Raw genomic sequence first — 13,798 nt, forward strand, 5'->3', positions numbered from 1 at the left:
TCAGGCAACCATAGACTTTCCTAGACAACTACACCCAACATAGACACAGCTAGACAACTATCCTAAACATAAACCCAACTACTCTAAATAAACCCCCTAAACCATACAATCACCCTGGACACACAAAAACCCACATAAATACCCATGTCACACCCTGACCTAACTAAAATAATAAAGAAAACAAAGAATACTAAGGCCAGGGCGTGACAGTGTGGGGGGTGTGGGTGTGTGTATTAGGGGAAGCAGAAGAGGAGAAAGAAAGATAGAGGGGTTGAGAGACATTGGCGAGAGAGTCAATCTGATAAGTGGAGGAAAGACAAAAAGCAGAGAGAGAAAGAGAGAGGGGGTAAATAGAGAGATGGAGATAGGGGGGTAAAGAGGGAGATGGAGAGAGGGTGGTAAAGAGAGAGATGGAGAAAGGAGGAGGGAGAGAGATCGAGCTGGAGAAAGAGAGAGAGAGAGAGAGAGAGAGCTGGAGAGAGAGATGGAGATGGCGAGGGAGAGAGTAAGGATGTTTACCATTTCACTATTTCAGCAGTGACATTAAGGTCTGTTACTTGAACCTTTTTGAAAGAAGTAAAGACAATGATCAGATTGCTTTTTTGGAACAAATAACTGTGTTTTAGTATGTAGGGAAACCAACACATCTTGGGGTTTGCCTTTAGTTTTTTGGGGGGGTAGCTAAGTCACACATACTCTCTGAAGAGGCATTCTGTGGATTGTTGGCTGTGACTTTGGGTCACCGACAGACACAAGTTGGATTTATTGGGTGTCCCAGGTTGCCTCAACGTCAGGATGTGGACGTGTATCACGGACTTCTTCACCTACGAGACCACCAAGTCGGTGGTGGTGAAGAGCTGGACCATCGGGATCATCAACCGTGTCGTACAGCTCCTCATCATCACCTACTTCATCGGGTCAGTAGTATCGCTCTATCACTCACATTTTGGATATTCCAGTGAGAGAAATTGGTTGAAAGACGTCTTTTCAACGTCTTTTCATTGGAGAAACAGGAAAAAGGTCTCCACACAGTTCCAGTCAGATGCACATTTCTCATAAGAAAGACTTTAAACCAAACAGATGTCTTTTTAACGTCTTTTCAACATCTTTTCAACGTCTTTTCAATCAAACATCTTTTCAAAGTCTTGCGCTTATGGAGCTGAATCTTATAAATCTATTGTTTGTTCATTAGGATCTCTTTTAGCCCAACAAAAGGCTAGTCTTTAAAGACTCATAGATCATTCATTAGTACTCCATACGTGACAGGAAGAGACGGGAAAATGGGATTGAATGATTTTCCCATTATGTTATCTCAACCCCTCTCTCTCCAACCCCCCCTCTCTTCTTCTATCTCCTTCTTCCTCTCCTCTCCTGCACCTCTCTCAGGTGGGTGTTTGTGTATGAGAAGGCGTACCAGATCAGAGACACAGCTATAGAGTCGTCTGTCATGACCAAAGTCAAAGGCTTTGGACTGTACAACAACCGAGTCATGGACGTAGCTGAGTACGTCACCCCCTCTCAGGTAACACACGAACACACGCAAACATATGTACGCATGCATACAGACACACACACATGTGCACACGTAGGTACCAAAGCACGCACACACACACACAGGACACACACACCGACAGGCGACACACACACACACAAACTATGGTCTGAGATATTTGGATTCCTTATGTTAATGTTGGCAATTGGCATTGATAGACAGCCTAAGGAGCCATGTATAGTTGTTGTATAGCCTCTGTCTCCCCTGCTTGCTCAATCTTTGTTTATATCTGGGTTGTTGTAAGCACTTTGTGGGTAATGGATTTGTTAAAAGCCCTGTGAACGTCACTTAATACTTAATACTTAAAAATGGATACCAAATATTGATACTGAGGTATGTGTGGATTATGACATCAGGTCTGATGTGCTGGTCAATGAAAATTAGTTTTTTTTTTTGTGTGTGTGTGTGTGGTCTGACAGGGGGCTTCTGTGTTCTGCATCATCACCAAACTCATCATCACAGAGAACCAGGTGCAGGGATACTGTCCCGAAGTGAGACCCCTCACACTTACTCTCCCATTGGCCCTCTGTACCCCCCCCCCCCCCCCCCCCCCCACATGCTCTATCTCTCTCTCTGTGTCTCTCTCTGTGTCTCTCTCTGTGTCTCTCTCTGTCTGTCTGTCTGTCTGTCTGTCTGTCTGTCTGTCTGTCTGTCTGTCTGTCTGTCTGTCTGTCTGTCTGTCTGTCTGTCTGTCTCCGTCCGTCCGTCCGTCCGTCTGTCTCCCTCCCTCCGTCCGTCCGTCCATCTGTCTGCCTCTGAATGTTACTCTAACTCTGTACTATGTGTGATACACAGAGTGAGATGAAATACAAGTGTACGCACGACAACAACTGCACTAAGTTCCTCAACAAGCCTGGGGGAAATGGTGAGGTTTCTCCACTTTTTCTGATCAACTTTTTCTCTTCCTTTTCTTATTGTATTTCCTGAAGAAGATAGAAGATGTTACAGAATTTGCCAAACAGTTTCTCCCAAAATAATGGTTTGGTCTTTGTCATTTATTGTCCCTATCCATCCTCCCCTTTTCTGTGTCATATATCCTCTCTCTTTCTTCCTCTCTCTTTTCCCTCGCGCTCTTCCTCAGGTCTTCCGACGGGCAGGTGTGTACGTTTCAGCGACACCCTTAACACCTGTGAGATCAGAGGCTGGTGCCAGGCGGAGATCGATTACATCAAGACGTGGGTAACCGTGTGCGTGCGTGTGTGTGTGTGTTGAGGAAGGAACATGATTCTCTTTCTGACCTTCCCTCAGGCATCCTATGATGGAGGTGGAGAACTTCACCATCTTCATCAAGAACAGCATTCGTTTCCCCCTCTTCAACTTCACCAAGTGAGGATGATTATGATGTTGATGATAATGATGTTGTTGATGATGATGATAATGATGTTGTTGATGATGTTGTTGATGATGATGTTGTTGATGATGAAGATAATGATGTTGATGATGAAGATAATGATGTTGATGATGGTAATAATGATCATGTTAATGATGTTGATGATGATGATGATGATGGCGATAATGATGTTGATAATTGCAATGTTGATGAAGATGCTGATGACAATGACGATGACATTGGTGATGACGACAATAACGATAATGTAACTCTAACTGGTCTCCTCTCTCTCGTGTGTGTGTGTGTGTGTGTGTGTGTGTGTGTGTGTGTGTGTGTGTGTGTGTGTGTGTGTGTGTGTGTGTGTGTGTGTGTCTCAGGGGTAACTTCCTGCCCACTATCACCCCTCAGTACATCAAGGCGTGTAACTTTGACCATGAGAACAACACCTACTGCCCCATCTTCAGGGTGGGAGACGTCATCCGCTATGCACACCAGAACTTCACCACGCTGGCACAGAAGGTACGGTGGTTCACTCCCAGGTATAAAAACTCAGCAACAACATCCTCTCACTTTCAACTGCCTTTATTTTCAGCAAACTTAACATGTGTAAATATGTGTATGAACACAACAAGATTCAACAACTGAGACATGAACTGAATAAGTTCCATAGACATGTGACTAACAGAAATTGAATAATGTGTCCCTGAACAAAGGGGGGGTCAAAATCAAAAATAACAGTCAATATCTGGTGTGGCCACCAGCTGCATTAAGGACTGCAGTGCATCTCCTCCTCATGGACTTCACCCGATTTGCCAGTTCTTGCTGTGAGATGTTACCCCACTCTTCCACCAAGGCACCTGCAAGTTCCTGGGAATTTCTGGGGGGAATGGCCCTAGCCCTCACCCTCCGATCCAACAGGTCCCAGACGTGCTCAATGGGATTGAGATCTGGGCTTTTCGCTGGTCATGGCAGAACACTGACATTCCTGTCTTGCAGGAAATCACGCACAGAACGAGCAGTATGGCTGGTGGCACAGCGTTGAGATTGCCTGCAATGACAACAAGCTCAGTCCGATGATGCTGTGACACACCGCCCCAGACCATGACAGACTCTTCACCTCCTAATCGATCCCGCACCAGGCCTACAGTACAGGCCTCGGTGTAACGTTCATTCCTTCGACGATAAACGCGAATCCGACCATCACCCCTAGTGAGACAAAACCGCGACTCGTCAGTGGAGAGCACTTTTTGCCAGTCCTGTCTGGTCCATCGACGGTGGGTTTGTACCCATAGGTGACGTTGTTGCCGGTGATGTCTGGTGAGGACCTGCCTTACAACAGGCCTACAAGCCCTCAGTCCAGCCTCTCTCAGCCTATTGTGGACAGTCTGAGCACTGATGGAGGGATTGTGCGTTCCTGGTGTAACTTGGGCAGTTTTTGTTGCCATCCTGTACCTGTCCCGCAGGTGTGATGTTCGGATGTACCAATCCTGTGCAGGTGTTGTTACACGTGGTCTGCCACTGCGAGGACGATCAGCTGTCTGTCCTGTCTCCCTGTCTCCCTGTCTCACAGTACAGACATTGCAATTTATTGCCCTGACCACATCTGCAGTCCTCATGCCTCCCAGGGACCCTGGGCATCTTATTTTGGTGTTTTTCAGAGTCAGTAGAAAGGCCTTTTTAGTGTCCTAAGTTTTCATAACTGTGACCTTAATTGCCTATCGTCTGTAAGCTGTTTGTGTCTTAACAACCGTTCCACAGGTGCATGTTCATTAATTGTTATGTTTCATTGAACAAGCATGGGAAACAGTGTTTAAACCCTTTACAATGAAGATCTGTGAAGTTATTTGGATTTTTACTAATTGTCTTTGAAAGACAGGGTCCTGAAAAAGGGCTGTTTCTTTTTTTGCTAAGTTTATTCATACTGGTATATTTACTTGTCATATTTCTATCATAGGAGGTTGGTGGCACCTTAATTGGGGAGAACAGGCTGGTGTTAATAACTGTTGCAGAATGAGTGTAATGGTATCAAATACATCAAACACGTTTCCAGGTGTTTGATTCCATTTCAGTTGCTCCGTTCCGACCATTATTAGCAGCCTCCTGTCATTTCTATCCACAGTTCTTTCCATCCATACTAGTCTTTTATATACTCACATATTATGCTCTCTTTCACCCTTTTTCCTCCCCTTCGGCTATATTCACTCCTTCCCCTTTAGGCTGTCTCTTTCCCACTCTCACAAAGTAGCAAAGAGATTTTTTTAAATGTATGTCAACCACTTCCTACAGGGAGGGGTGATAGGTATAAAGATCGGCTGGATGTGTGACCTAGACAAGTCAGAGGATGAGTGTAACCCCTCCTATTCCTTCACCCGGCTGGACGCCATGTCGGAGAAGAACAGCGTCTCCCCCGGGTACAACTTCAGGTAGCCATGACCTCTGACCTCTAACCTCTGGCCTTTAGAGAGTGAGCCCCATAGAGATGCATAAAGATCTCTAGATGGATTTAATCCGTTTTTTGCATGGACACTTGAGGACTTCCACCATTTTAAAGTAGTCAAATGGGTGGGGATTCCTATGGGTTGGGAGCGATTAGTAAATGATCAGAGCATTGTTTTCTTCTTCAAATTGGGTTGTGATTGTCAACCTTTTTGTTGTATAAAAAAAAGAATAATTAGGTGACACACCTAAAATATCCCTATTAATGGATTTAGTGTTAATGACCTCCATCTTATCTGTGTCAAACTGCAAATCATCTATTTCTGTGACAAACGATTTTATAGATTGAATAGGGTTTATTTGAACTATTTTCATAGTTCCTTATCCATGATGATACATTTTTCTGATACCCCTTTAAGTACTACTTAAGAAGTTTTTGGGGGTATCTGTACTTTACTTACCTATTTTTGACTACTTTTACTTTTAATGCACTACACTGTACATTCCCAAAGAAAATTATGTACTTTTTACTCCATACATTTTCCCTGACAACCAAAAGTACTCATTGCATTTTGAATGCTTAGCAGGACAGGAAAATGGTCTAATTCACACACTTATCAAGAGAACATCCCTGGTCATCCCTACTGCCTCTGATCTGGCAGTGTTATGCTGGTGAATGAGGACCCAAAAGCGACGTAATAGAAACAGAGTCTTTATTCCAGTATTAAACAAACAATGATTCTCCTGGATATTATCAAAGGTAAATCCAAAACAGGAAACTGAAATCCTCTCGTCAGTAGAGAGGAACGACTGGAGACGCGACCACAGACTGCAGGTCGCTTCAGGAAGGCACAGGCCGTAGCTGACATAGACACCTGCTCACACGCAGCATCTGAAGAAGGCAAAAACACGACAGGGCGGAACAAGGACACAGAACAGCAAACATCAAACAAGAATCCGACAAGGACAGAAGCGGAAAACAGAGGAAGAAATAGGGACTCTAATCAGAGGGCAAAATAGGGGACAGGTGTGAAAGAGTAAATGAGGTCGTTAGGAGAATGAGAAACAGCTGGGAGCAGGAACGGAACGATAGAGAGAGAGAGCGAGAGAGGGAGAGAGGGAGGGGGAGAGAGAGGGATAGAAAGAGGGAAAGAACCTAATAAGACCAGCAGAGGGAAGCACAGGGACAAGACATGATGATCAAAGACAAAACATGACAGTACCCCCCCACTCACCGAGCGCCTCCTGGCGCACTCGAGGAGGAACCCTGGCGGCAACGAAGGAAATCATCAATCAACGAACGGTCCAGCACGTCCCGAGATGGAACCCAACTCCTCTCCTCAGGACCGTAACCCTCCCAATCCACTAAGTACTGGTGACCACGTCCCCGAGAACGCATGTCCATGATCCTCCGTACCTTGTAAATAGGTGCGCCCTCGACAAGGACGGGGGGGGGGGAGGGAAGACGAACGGGGGCGCGAAGAAAAGGCTTGACACAGGAGACATGGAAGACAGGGTGGACGCGACGAAGATGTCGCGGAAGAAGCAGTCGCACAGCGACAGGATTGACGACCTGAGAGACACGGAACGGACCAATGAACCGCGGAGTCAACTTGCGAGAAGCTGTCGTAAGGGGAAGGTTACGAGTGGAAAGCCACACTCTCTGACCGCGACAATACCTAGGACTCTTAATCCTACGTTTATTGGCGGCTCTCACAGTCTGCGCCCTGTAACGGCAAAGTGCAGACCTGACCCTCCTCCAGGTGCGCTCACAACGTTGGACAAAAGCCTGAGCGGAGGGAACGCTGGACTCGGCGAGCTGGGACGAGAACAGAGGAGGCTGGTACCCAAGACTACTCTGAAACGGAGATAGCCCGGTAGCAGACGAAGGAAGCGAGTTGTGAGCGTACTCAGCCCAGGGGAGCTGTTCTGCCCAAGACGCAGGGTTTCGAAACGAAAGGCTGCGTAATATGCGACCAATCGACTGATTGGCCCTTTCTGCTTGACCGTTAGACTGGGGATGAAACCCGGAAGAGAGACTGACGGAAGCACCAATCAAACGACAGAACTCCCTCCAAAACTGTGACGTGAATTGCGGGCCTCTGTCTGAAACGGCGTCTAACGGGAGGCCATGAATTCTGAACACATTCTCAATGATGATTTGTGCCGTCTCCTTAGCGGAAGGAAGCTTAGCGAGGGGAATGAAATGTGCCGCCTTAGAGAACCTATCGATAACCGTAAGAATCACTGTCTTCCCCGCAGACGAAGGCAGACCGGTAATAAAGTCTAAGGCGATGTGAGACCATGGTCGAGAAGGAATGGGAAGCGGTCTGAGACGACCGGCAGGAGGAGAGTTACCTGACTTAGTCTGCGCGCAGTCCGAACAAGCAGCCACGAAACGGCGCGTGTCCCGCTCCTGAGTAGGCCACCAAAACCGCTGGCGAATAGAAGCAAGCGTACCCCGAACGCCGGGGTGGCCAGCTAACTTGGCAGAATGAGCCCACTGAAGAACAGCCAGACGAGTAGAGACAGGAACGAACAGAAGGTTACTAGGACAAGCGCGCGGCGACGCAGTGTGAGTGAGTGCTTGCTTTACCTGTCTCTCAATTCCCCAGACAGTCAACCCGACAACACGCCCTTCAGGGAGAATCCCCTCGGGGTCGGTAGAAGCCACAGAAGAACTAAAGAGACGAGATAAGGCATCAGGCTTGGTGTTCTTATTTCCCGGGCGATAGGAAATCACGAACTCGAAACGAGCGAAAAACAACGCCCAACGAGCTTGACGTGCATTAAGTCGTTTGGCAGAACGGATGTACTCAAGGTTCTTATGGTCAGTCCAAACGACAAAAGGGACGGTCGCCCCCTCCAACCACTGTCGCCATTCGCCTATGGCTAAGCGGATGGCGAGCAGTTCGCGGTTACCCACATCATAGTTGCGTTCCGATGGCGACAGGCGATGAGAAAAGTAAGCGCAAGGATGGACCTTATCGTCAGAATGGAAGCGCTGGGACAGAATGGCTCCCACGCCCACCTCTGAAGCGTCAACCTCTACAATGAATTGTTTAGTGACGTCAGGAGTAACAAGGATAGGGGCGGATGTAAAACGCTTCTTGAGGAGATCAAAAGCTCCCTGGGCGGAACCGGACCACTTAAAGCAAGTCTTGACAGAAGTCAGAGCTGTGAGAGGGGCAGCCACTTGACCGAAATTACGAATGAAACGCCGATAGAAATTAGCGAAACCGAGAAAGCGCTGCAACTCGACACGTGACTTAGGAACGGGCCAATCGCTGACAGCCTGGACCTTAGCGGGATCCATCTGAATGCCTTCAGCGGAAATAACAGAACCGAGAAATGTGACAGAGGAGACATGAAAGGCGCACTTCTCAGCCTTCACGTAGAGACAATTCTCTAAAAGGCGCTGGAGTACACGTCGAACGTGCTGAACATGAATCTCGAGTGACGGTGAAAAAATCAGGATATCGTCAAGGTAAACGAAAACAAAGATGTTCAGCATGTCTCTCAGTACATCATTAACTAATGCCTGAAAGACAGCTGGAGCATTAGCGAGACCGAACGGCAGAACCCGGTATTCAAAATGCCCTAACGGAGTGTTAAACGCCGTTTTCCACTCGTCCCCCTCTCTGATGCGTACGAGATGGTAAGCGTTACGAAGGTCCAACTTAGTAAAGCACCTGGCTCCCTGCAGAATCTCGAAGGCTGACGACATAAGGGGAAGCGGATAACGATTCTTAACCGTTATGTCATTCAGCCCTCGATAATCCACGCAGGGGCGCAGAGTACCGTCCTTCTTCTTAACAAAGAAAAACCCCGCTCCGGCGGGAGAGGAAGAAGGCACCACGGTACCGGCGTCGAGAGAAACAGACAGATAATCCTCGAGAGCCTTACGTTCGGGAGCCGACAGAGAGTATAGTCTACCCCGAGGGGGAGTGGTCCCCGGAAGGAGATCAATACAACAATCATACGACCGGTGAGGAGGAAGAGAGTTGGCTCTGGACCGACTGAAGACCGTGCGTAGATCATGATATTCCTCCGGCACTCCTGTCAAATCACCAGGTTCCTCCTGAGTAGAGGGGACAGAAGAAACAGGAGGGATAGCAGACATTAAACACTTCACATGACAAGAAACGTTCCAGGATAGGATAGAATTACTAGACCAATTAATAGAAGGATTATGACATACTAGCCAGGGATGACCCAAAACAACAGGTGTAAAAGGTGAACGAAAAATCAAAAAGGAAATGGTCTCACTGTGGTTACCAGATACTGTGAGGGTTAAAGGTAGTGTCTCACATCTGATACTGGGGAGAAGACTACCATCTAAGGCGAACATGGGCGTGGGCTTCCCTAACTGTCTGAGAGGAATGTCATGTTTCCGAGCCCATGCTTCGTCCATAAAACAACCCTCAGCCCCAGAGTCTATCAAAGCACTGCAGGAAGCAGCCGAACCGGTCCAGCGTAGATGGACCGACAAGGTAGTACAGGATCTTGATGGAGAGACTTGAGTAGTAGCGCTCACCAGTAGCCCTCCGCTTACTGATGAGCTCTGGCTTTTACTGGACATGACATGACAAAATGTCCAGCAGAACCGCAATAGAGGCAAAGGCGGTTGGTGATTCTCCGTTCCCTCTCCTTAGTCGAGATGCGAATACCTCCCAGCTGCATGGGCTCAGTCTCTGAGCCGGTGGGAGGAGATGGTTGAGATGCGGAGAGGGGAAGCACCGTTAACGCGAGCTCTCTTCCACGAGCTCGGTGACGAAGATCTATCCGTCGTTCTATGCGGATGGCGAGTGCAATCAAAGAGTCCACGCTGGAAGGAACCTCCCGGGAGAGAATCTCATCCTTAACCTCAGCGTGAAGTCCCTCCAGAAAACGAGCGAGCAACGCCGGCTCGTTCCAGTCACTGGAGGCAGCAAGAGTGCGAAACTCTATAGAGTAATCCGTTATGGATCGATCACCTTGACATAGGGAAGCCAGGGCCCTGGAAGCCTCCTTCCCAAAAACTGAACGATCAAAAACCCGTATCATCTCCTCTTTAAAGTTCTGATAATCGTTAGAACACTCAGCCCTTGCCTCCCAGATAGCTGTGCCCCACTCCCGAGCCCGACCAGTAAGGAGTGATATGACGTAAGTGATCCGAGCTCTCTCTCTTGAGTACGTGTTGGGCTGGAGAGAGAACACAATATCACACTGGGTGAGAAAGGAGCGACACTCAGTGGGCTGCCCAGAGTAACATGGTGGGTTATTAACCCTAGGTTCCGGAGACTCGGAAGACCAGGAAGTAGCTGGTGGCACGAGACGAAGACTCTGAAACTGTCCAGAGAGATCGGAAACCTGAGCGGCCAGGGTCTCAACGGCATGACGAGCAGCAAACAATTCCTGCTCGTGTCTGCCGAGCATTGCTCCCTGGAACTCGACGGCAGTGTTGAGAGAATCCATAGTCGCTGGGTCCATCTTGGTCGGATTCTTCTGTTATGCTGGTGAATGAGGACCCAAAAGCGACGTAATAGAAACAGAGTCTTTATTCCAGTATTAAACAAACAATGATTCTCCTGGATATTATCAAAGGTAAATCCAAAACAGGAAACTGAAATCCTCTCGTCAGTAGAGAGGAACGACTGGAGACGCGACCACAGACTGCAGGTCGCTTCAGGAAGGCACAGGCCGTAGCTGACATAGACACCTGCTCACACGCAGCATCTGAAGAAGGCAAAAACACGACAGGGCGGAACAAGGACACAGAACAGCAAACATCAAACAAGAATCCGACAAGGACAGAAGCGGAAAACAGAGGAAGAAATAGGGACTCTAATCAGAGGGCAAAATAGGGGACAGGTGTGAAAGAGTAAATGAGGTCGTTAGGAGAATGAGAAACAGCTGGGAGCAGGAACGGAACGATAGAGAGAGAGAGCGAGAGAGGGAGAGAGGGAGGGGGAGAGAGAGGGATAGAAAGAGGGAAAGAACCTAATAAGACCAGCAGAGGGAAGCACAGGGACAAGACATGATGATCAAAGACAAAACATGACAGGCAGACTCACTAAACACATGCTTCGTTTGTAAATTATGTCTGAGTGTTGGAGCGTCCCCCTGGGTATCCATAAATTCAAAAAACAAGAAAATGGTGCCGTCTGGTTTGCTTAAATATAAGGAATTTGAAATGATTTATACTTTTACTTTTGATACTTGAGTATATTTAAAACCAAATACTTTTATACTTTTACTCAAGTAGGATTTTACTGGGTGACTTTCACTTTTACTTTAGTCATTTTCTATCAAGGTATCTTTACTGTTACTCAAGTATGACAATTGGGTACTTTTTCCACCACTGTGTATCTCTATGGTGAGCCCTTGACCTTGAGTAGAGGCATGTCCCCCTGGTACAAGCCATGTGCATTGCCCATGTCCTTACTCTCTGTCCATGTTGTGCTGATAGGTATGCTAAGTACTACAAGATGGACAACGGGACAGATTACCGTACTCTGCTCAAGGCCTATGCCATCAGGTTTGATGTGCTGGTCAATGGAAATGTGAGTGTTTGTAATGCTGTTTGTGTGTTTCTGTGTGATGGGGGATGATTAGAGGGTAGGAGGAAGTGTGTGTTCATATGTGTATGTATATGTGTGTGTGTGAGCACACGTGTGTCTGTGTGAGAACATGTATGTCTGTGGTTTGCATGAGTCTAATTGCCTATGTGGGTCCATGACTGTTCTACATGTATGCGTTATTTAGATGAGGACGAGGGGGGTCTGATGTATGTCTGCTTGTGTGTGTGTGTGTGTGTGTGTGCGTGCGTGCGTGCGTGCGTGTGGTTGGTTGTGTGCGTGTGTTTACTTCTGTAAAGTACTTGCCTTGTTTCTTACAGGCAGGGAAGTTTAACATGATCCCAACTCTGATCAACATGGTAGCTGCCTTTACGTCAGTTGGAGTGGTGAGCCCTTCTTTTCAGTTGCTACTTTCTATCCACAAAGTATCCACACCGTCAGTAGGCTAGTTTTAAATGAAAACATATCTGTTCCACCTTCAGTCTCTTAACTTTGTGATAATATTATCCACACAAGTCTCTATAGGCTAGTTTGAAAATGTCTTTGTGCCATGTGTGTCTCTGTCTCCCCAACTGAAGTTATTTCTGTGGAAAATAGTTATTCTCTTCTTTTCTTTTCTCCTCTTTTCTTCAATTCCATTCTATTCTACAACCTTGTTTTCTTTCTCTGCCTTGGATTGGTCGCAGGGCACCGTGCTTTGTGACATTATACTCTTGAACTTCCTGAAGGGAGCAGAGCAATACAAGGCCAAGAAGTTTGAGGAGGTAACGTTTGAGGCGAGGCGCCAACCCTGCTTACTGTGATATAGATATTTCTCTTAATAACCAGTGTCAGCCTTTGCAGGCCTGAGGCCGCATCTCAGAGTAGGAGTGCTGATCTAGGATCAGTTCCATGATCTTATTCATTGTGATCTAAAAGGCAAAACTGATTCTAAATCAGTAAGCCTACTCTGAGAAGTTGATACATACGGCCCAGAGGAATAGTTGAAACTTGGGGTCAAATCCTAATTTCCACTTAAATCCTGCATTGATATCAACTAGAGACGAACTGAAAAGTTTACTTAAGTGGAAAATAGGAGTCGCCTGACTAATGTGCTCCTGATGTTCTTCAAGTGTATACAATTAAATAAAGTAATTTCCTCTCTCCCCCCCAATCTACCATTACTCCATTAGGTATCAGACACGCAGATCAAGAACTCCTTATCCAGCAATGGGCTGTATCGGAGTAGGGAGTTCATTGGAGTAGAGAAGCAGTCAAACGACTCAGGGGCCTTTTCCATTGGGCAATACGGCTAACAGACAGCCAATGGAATGGAGTGTTTGAGGGGGAAAGGGGTGGGTGGTGGCAATTTGGGAAGTTTGGCTGCAAATGTAGGTTTAGGGTGATATTGCCCATAGACCCTAATCTTGGATCAGTTTAACATTTTCCCCACTAAAGGTTATGGTTAGGATTGGGGATAGGGAAGCTGATCCTAGATCTGTACTTAGGGGAGACTTCACCCCGGATAGAGAATGCATGTATATATAGCATTGTAATATTCCTAATATTTCACATGAACCTGTAATTTACCTGTAATATTTTCATAGTGGAGGTTGTATGTGTAATCCTTAACTTTGCATGGACTATTGTATTTGAACTCCTACCTCTACAAAGTATTAAAGTCTACCCACTACTTAAATAAAAGTATGTGACTTAAATTTTGATTCTGGTTTGATTCTGCCAGAAACTCAAATCCTGCTAGGAACAGACAAACAAAAACTCTAGTTGTTTACTTGCTTAACACTCTTTACTTATATATTTTTTTTAATGCATTTTTCAGTTTGCTAAAAGCAGGCACATCTCTATGTGGTTTGGTTTCACTGTGGGAGATCTGTGGGTTGGGATGGTTGGGGAAAGGAGCAGGGTTGAGTCCAAAATGAC

The 13,798-nt window shown here is 46.7% G+C and overlaps 1 protein-coding gene across 1 annotated transcript; it reads left to right on the forward strand.

Annotated features, from left to right (window-relative positions):
- Positions 1-795: 795 nt before the first annotated feature.
- Positions 796-13,173, forward strand: LOC120052214 (P2X purinoceptor 3-like). Its single transcript, XM_038999038.1, has 12 exons — positions 796-917; positions 1,387-1,522; positions 1,972-2,043; positions 2,348-2,417; positions 2,634-2,727; positions 2,801-2,878; positions 3,260-3,401; positions 5,169-5,305; positions 11,770-11,863; positions 12,199-12,264; positions 12,565-12,642; positions 13,051-13,173. The coding sequence occupies exons 1-12, from the start codon at positions 796-798 to the stop codon at positions 13,171-13,173; spliced, it is 1,212 nt and encodes a 403-aa protein (XP_038854966.1).
- Positions 13,174-13,798: the final 625 nt, after the last annotated feature.

The sequence above is a fragment of the Salvelinus namaycush genome, chromosome 8 (genome assembly GCF_016432855.1).
Source record: "Salvelinus namaycush isolate Seneca chromosome 8, SaNama_1.0, whole genome shotgun sequence".
Classification (NCBI taxonomy): domain Eukaryota; kingdom Metazoa; phylum Chordata; class Actinopteri; order Salmoniformes; family Salmonidae; genus Salvelinus; species Salvelinus namaycush.

What these genes read in the sequence shown, in the direction of transcription:
- LOC120052214 (XM_038999038.1), top strand. Translation starts at nt 796, where the DNA reads ATGTGGACGTGTATCACGGACTTCTTCACCTACGAGACCACCAAGTCG. An exon ending in CAACAAGCCTGGGGGAAATG is followed by an intron (nt 2,418 to 2,633) that starts GTGAGGTTTCTC and finishes GCTCTTCCTCAG; the next exon opens with GTCTTCCGACGGGCAGGTGT. An exon ending in TCCCCCGGGTACAACTTCAG is followed by an intron (nt 5,306 to 11,769) that starts GTAGCCATGACC and finishes TTGTGCTGATAG; the next exon opens with GTATGCTAAGTACTACAAGA.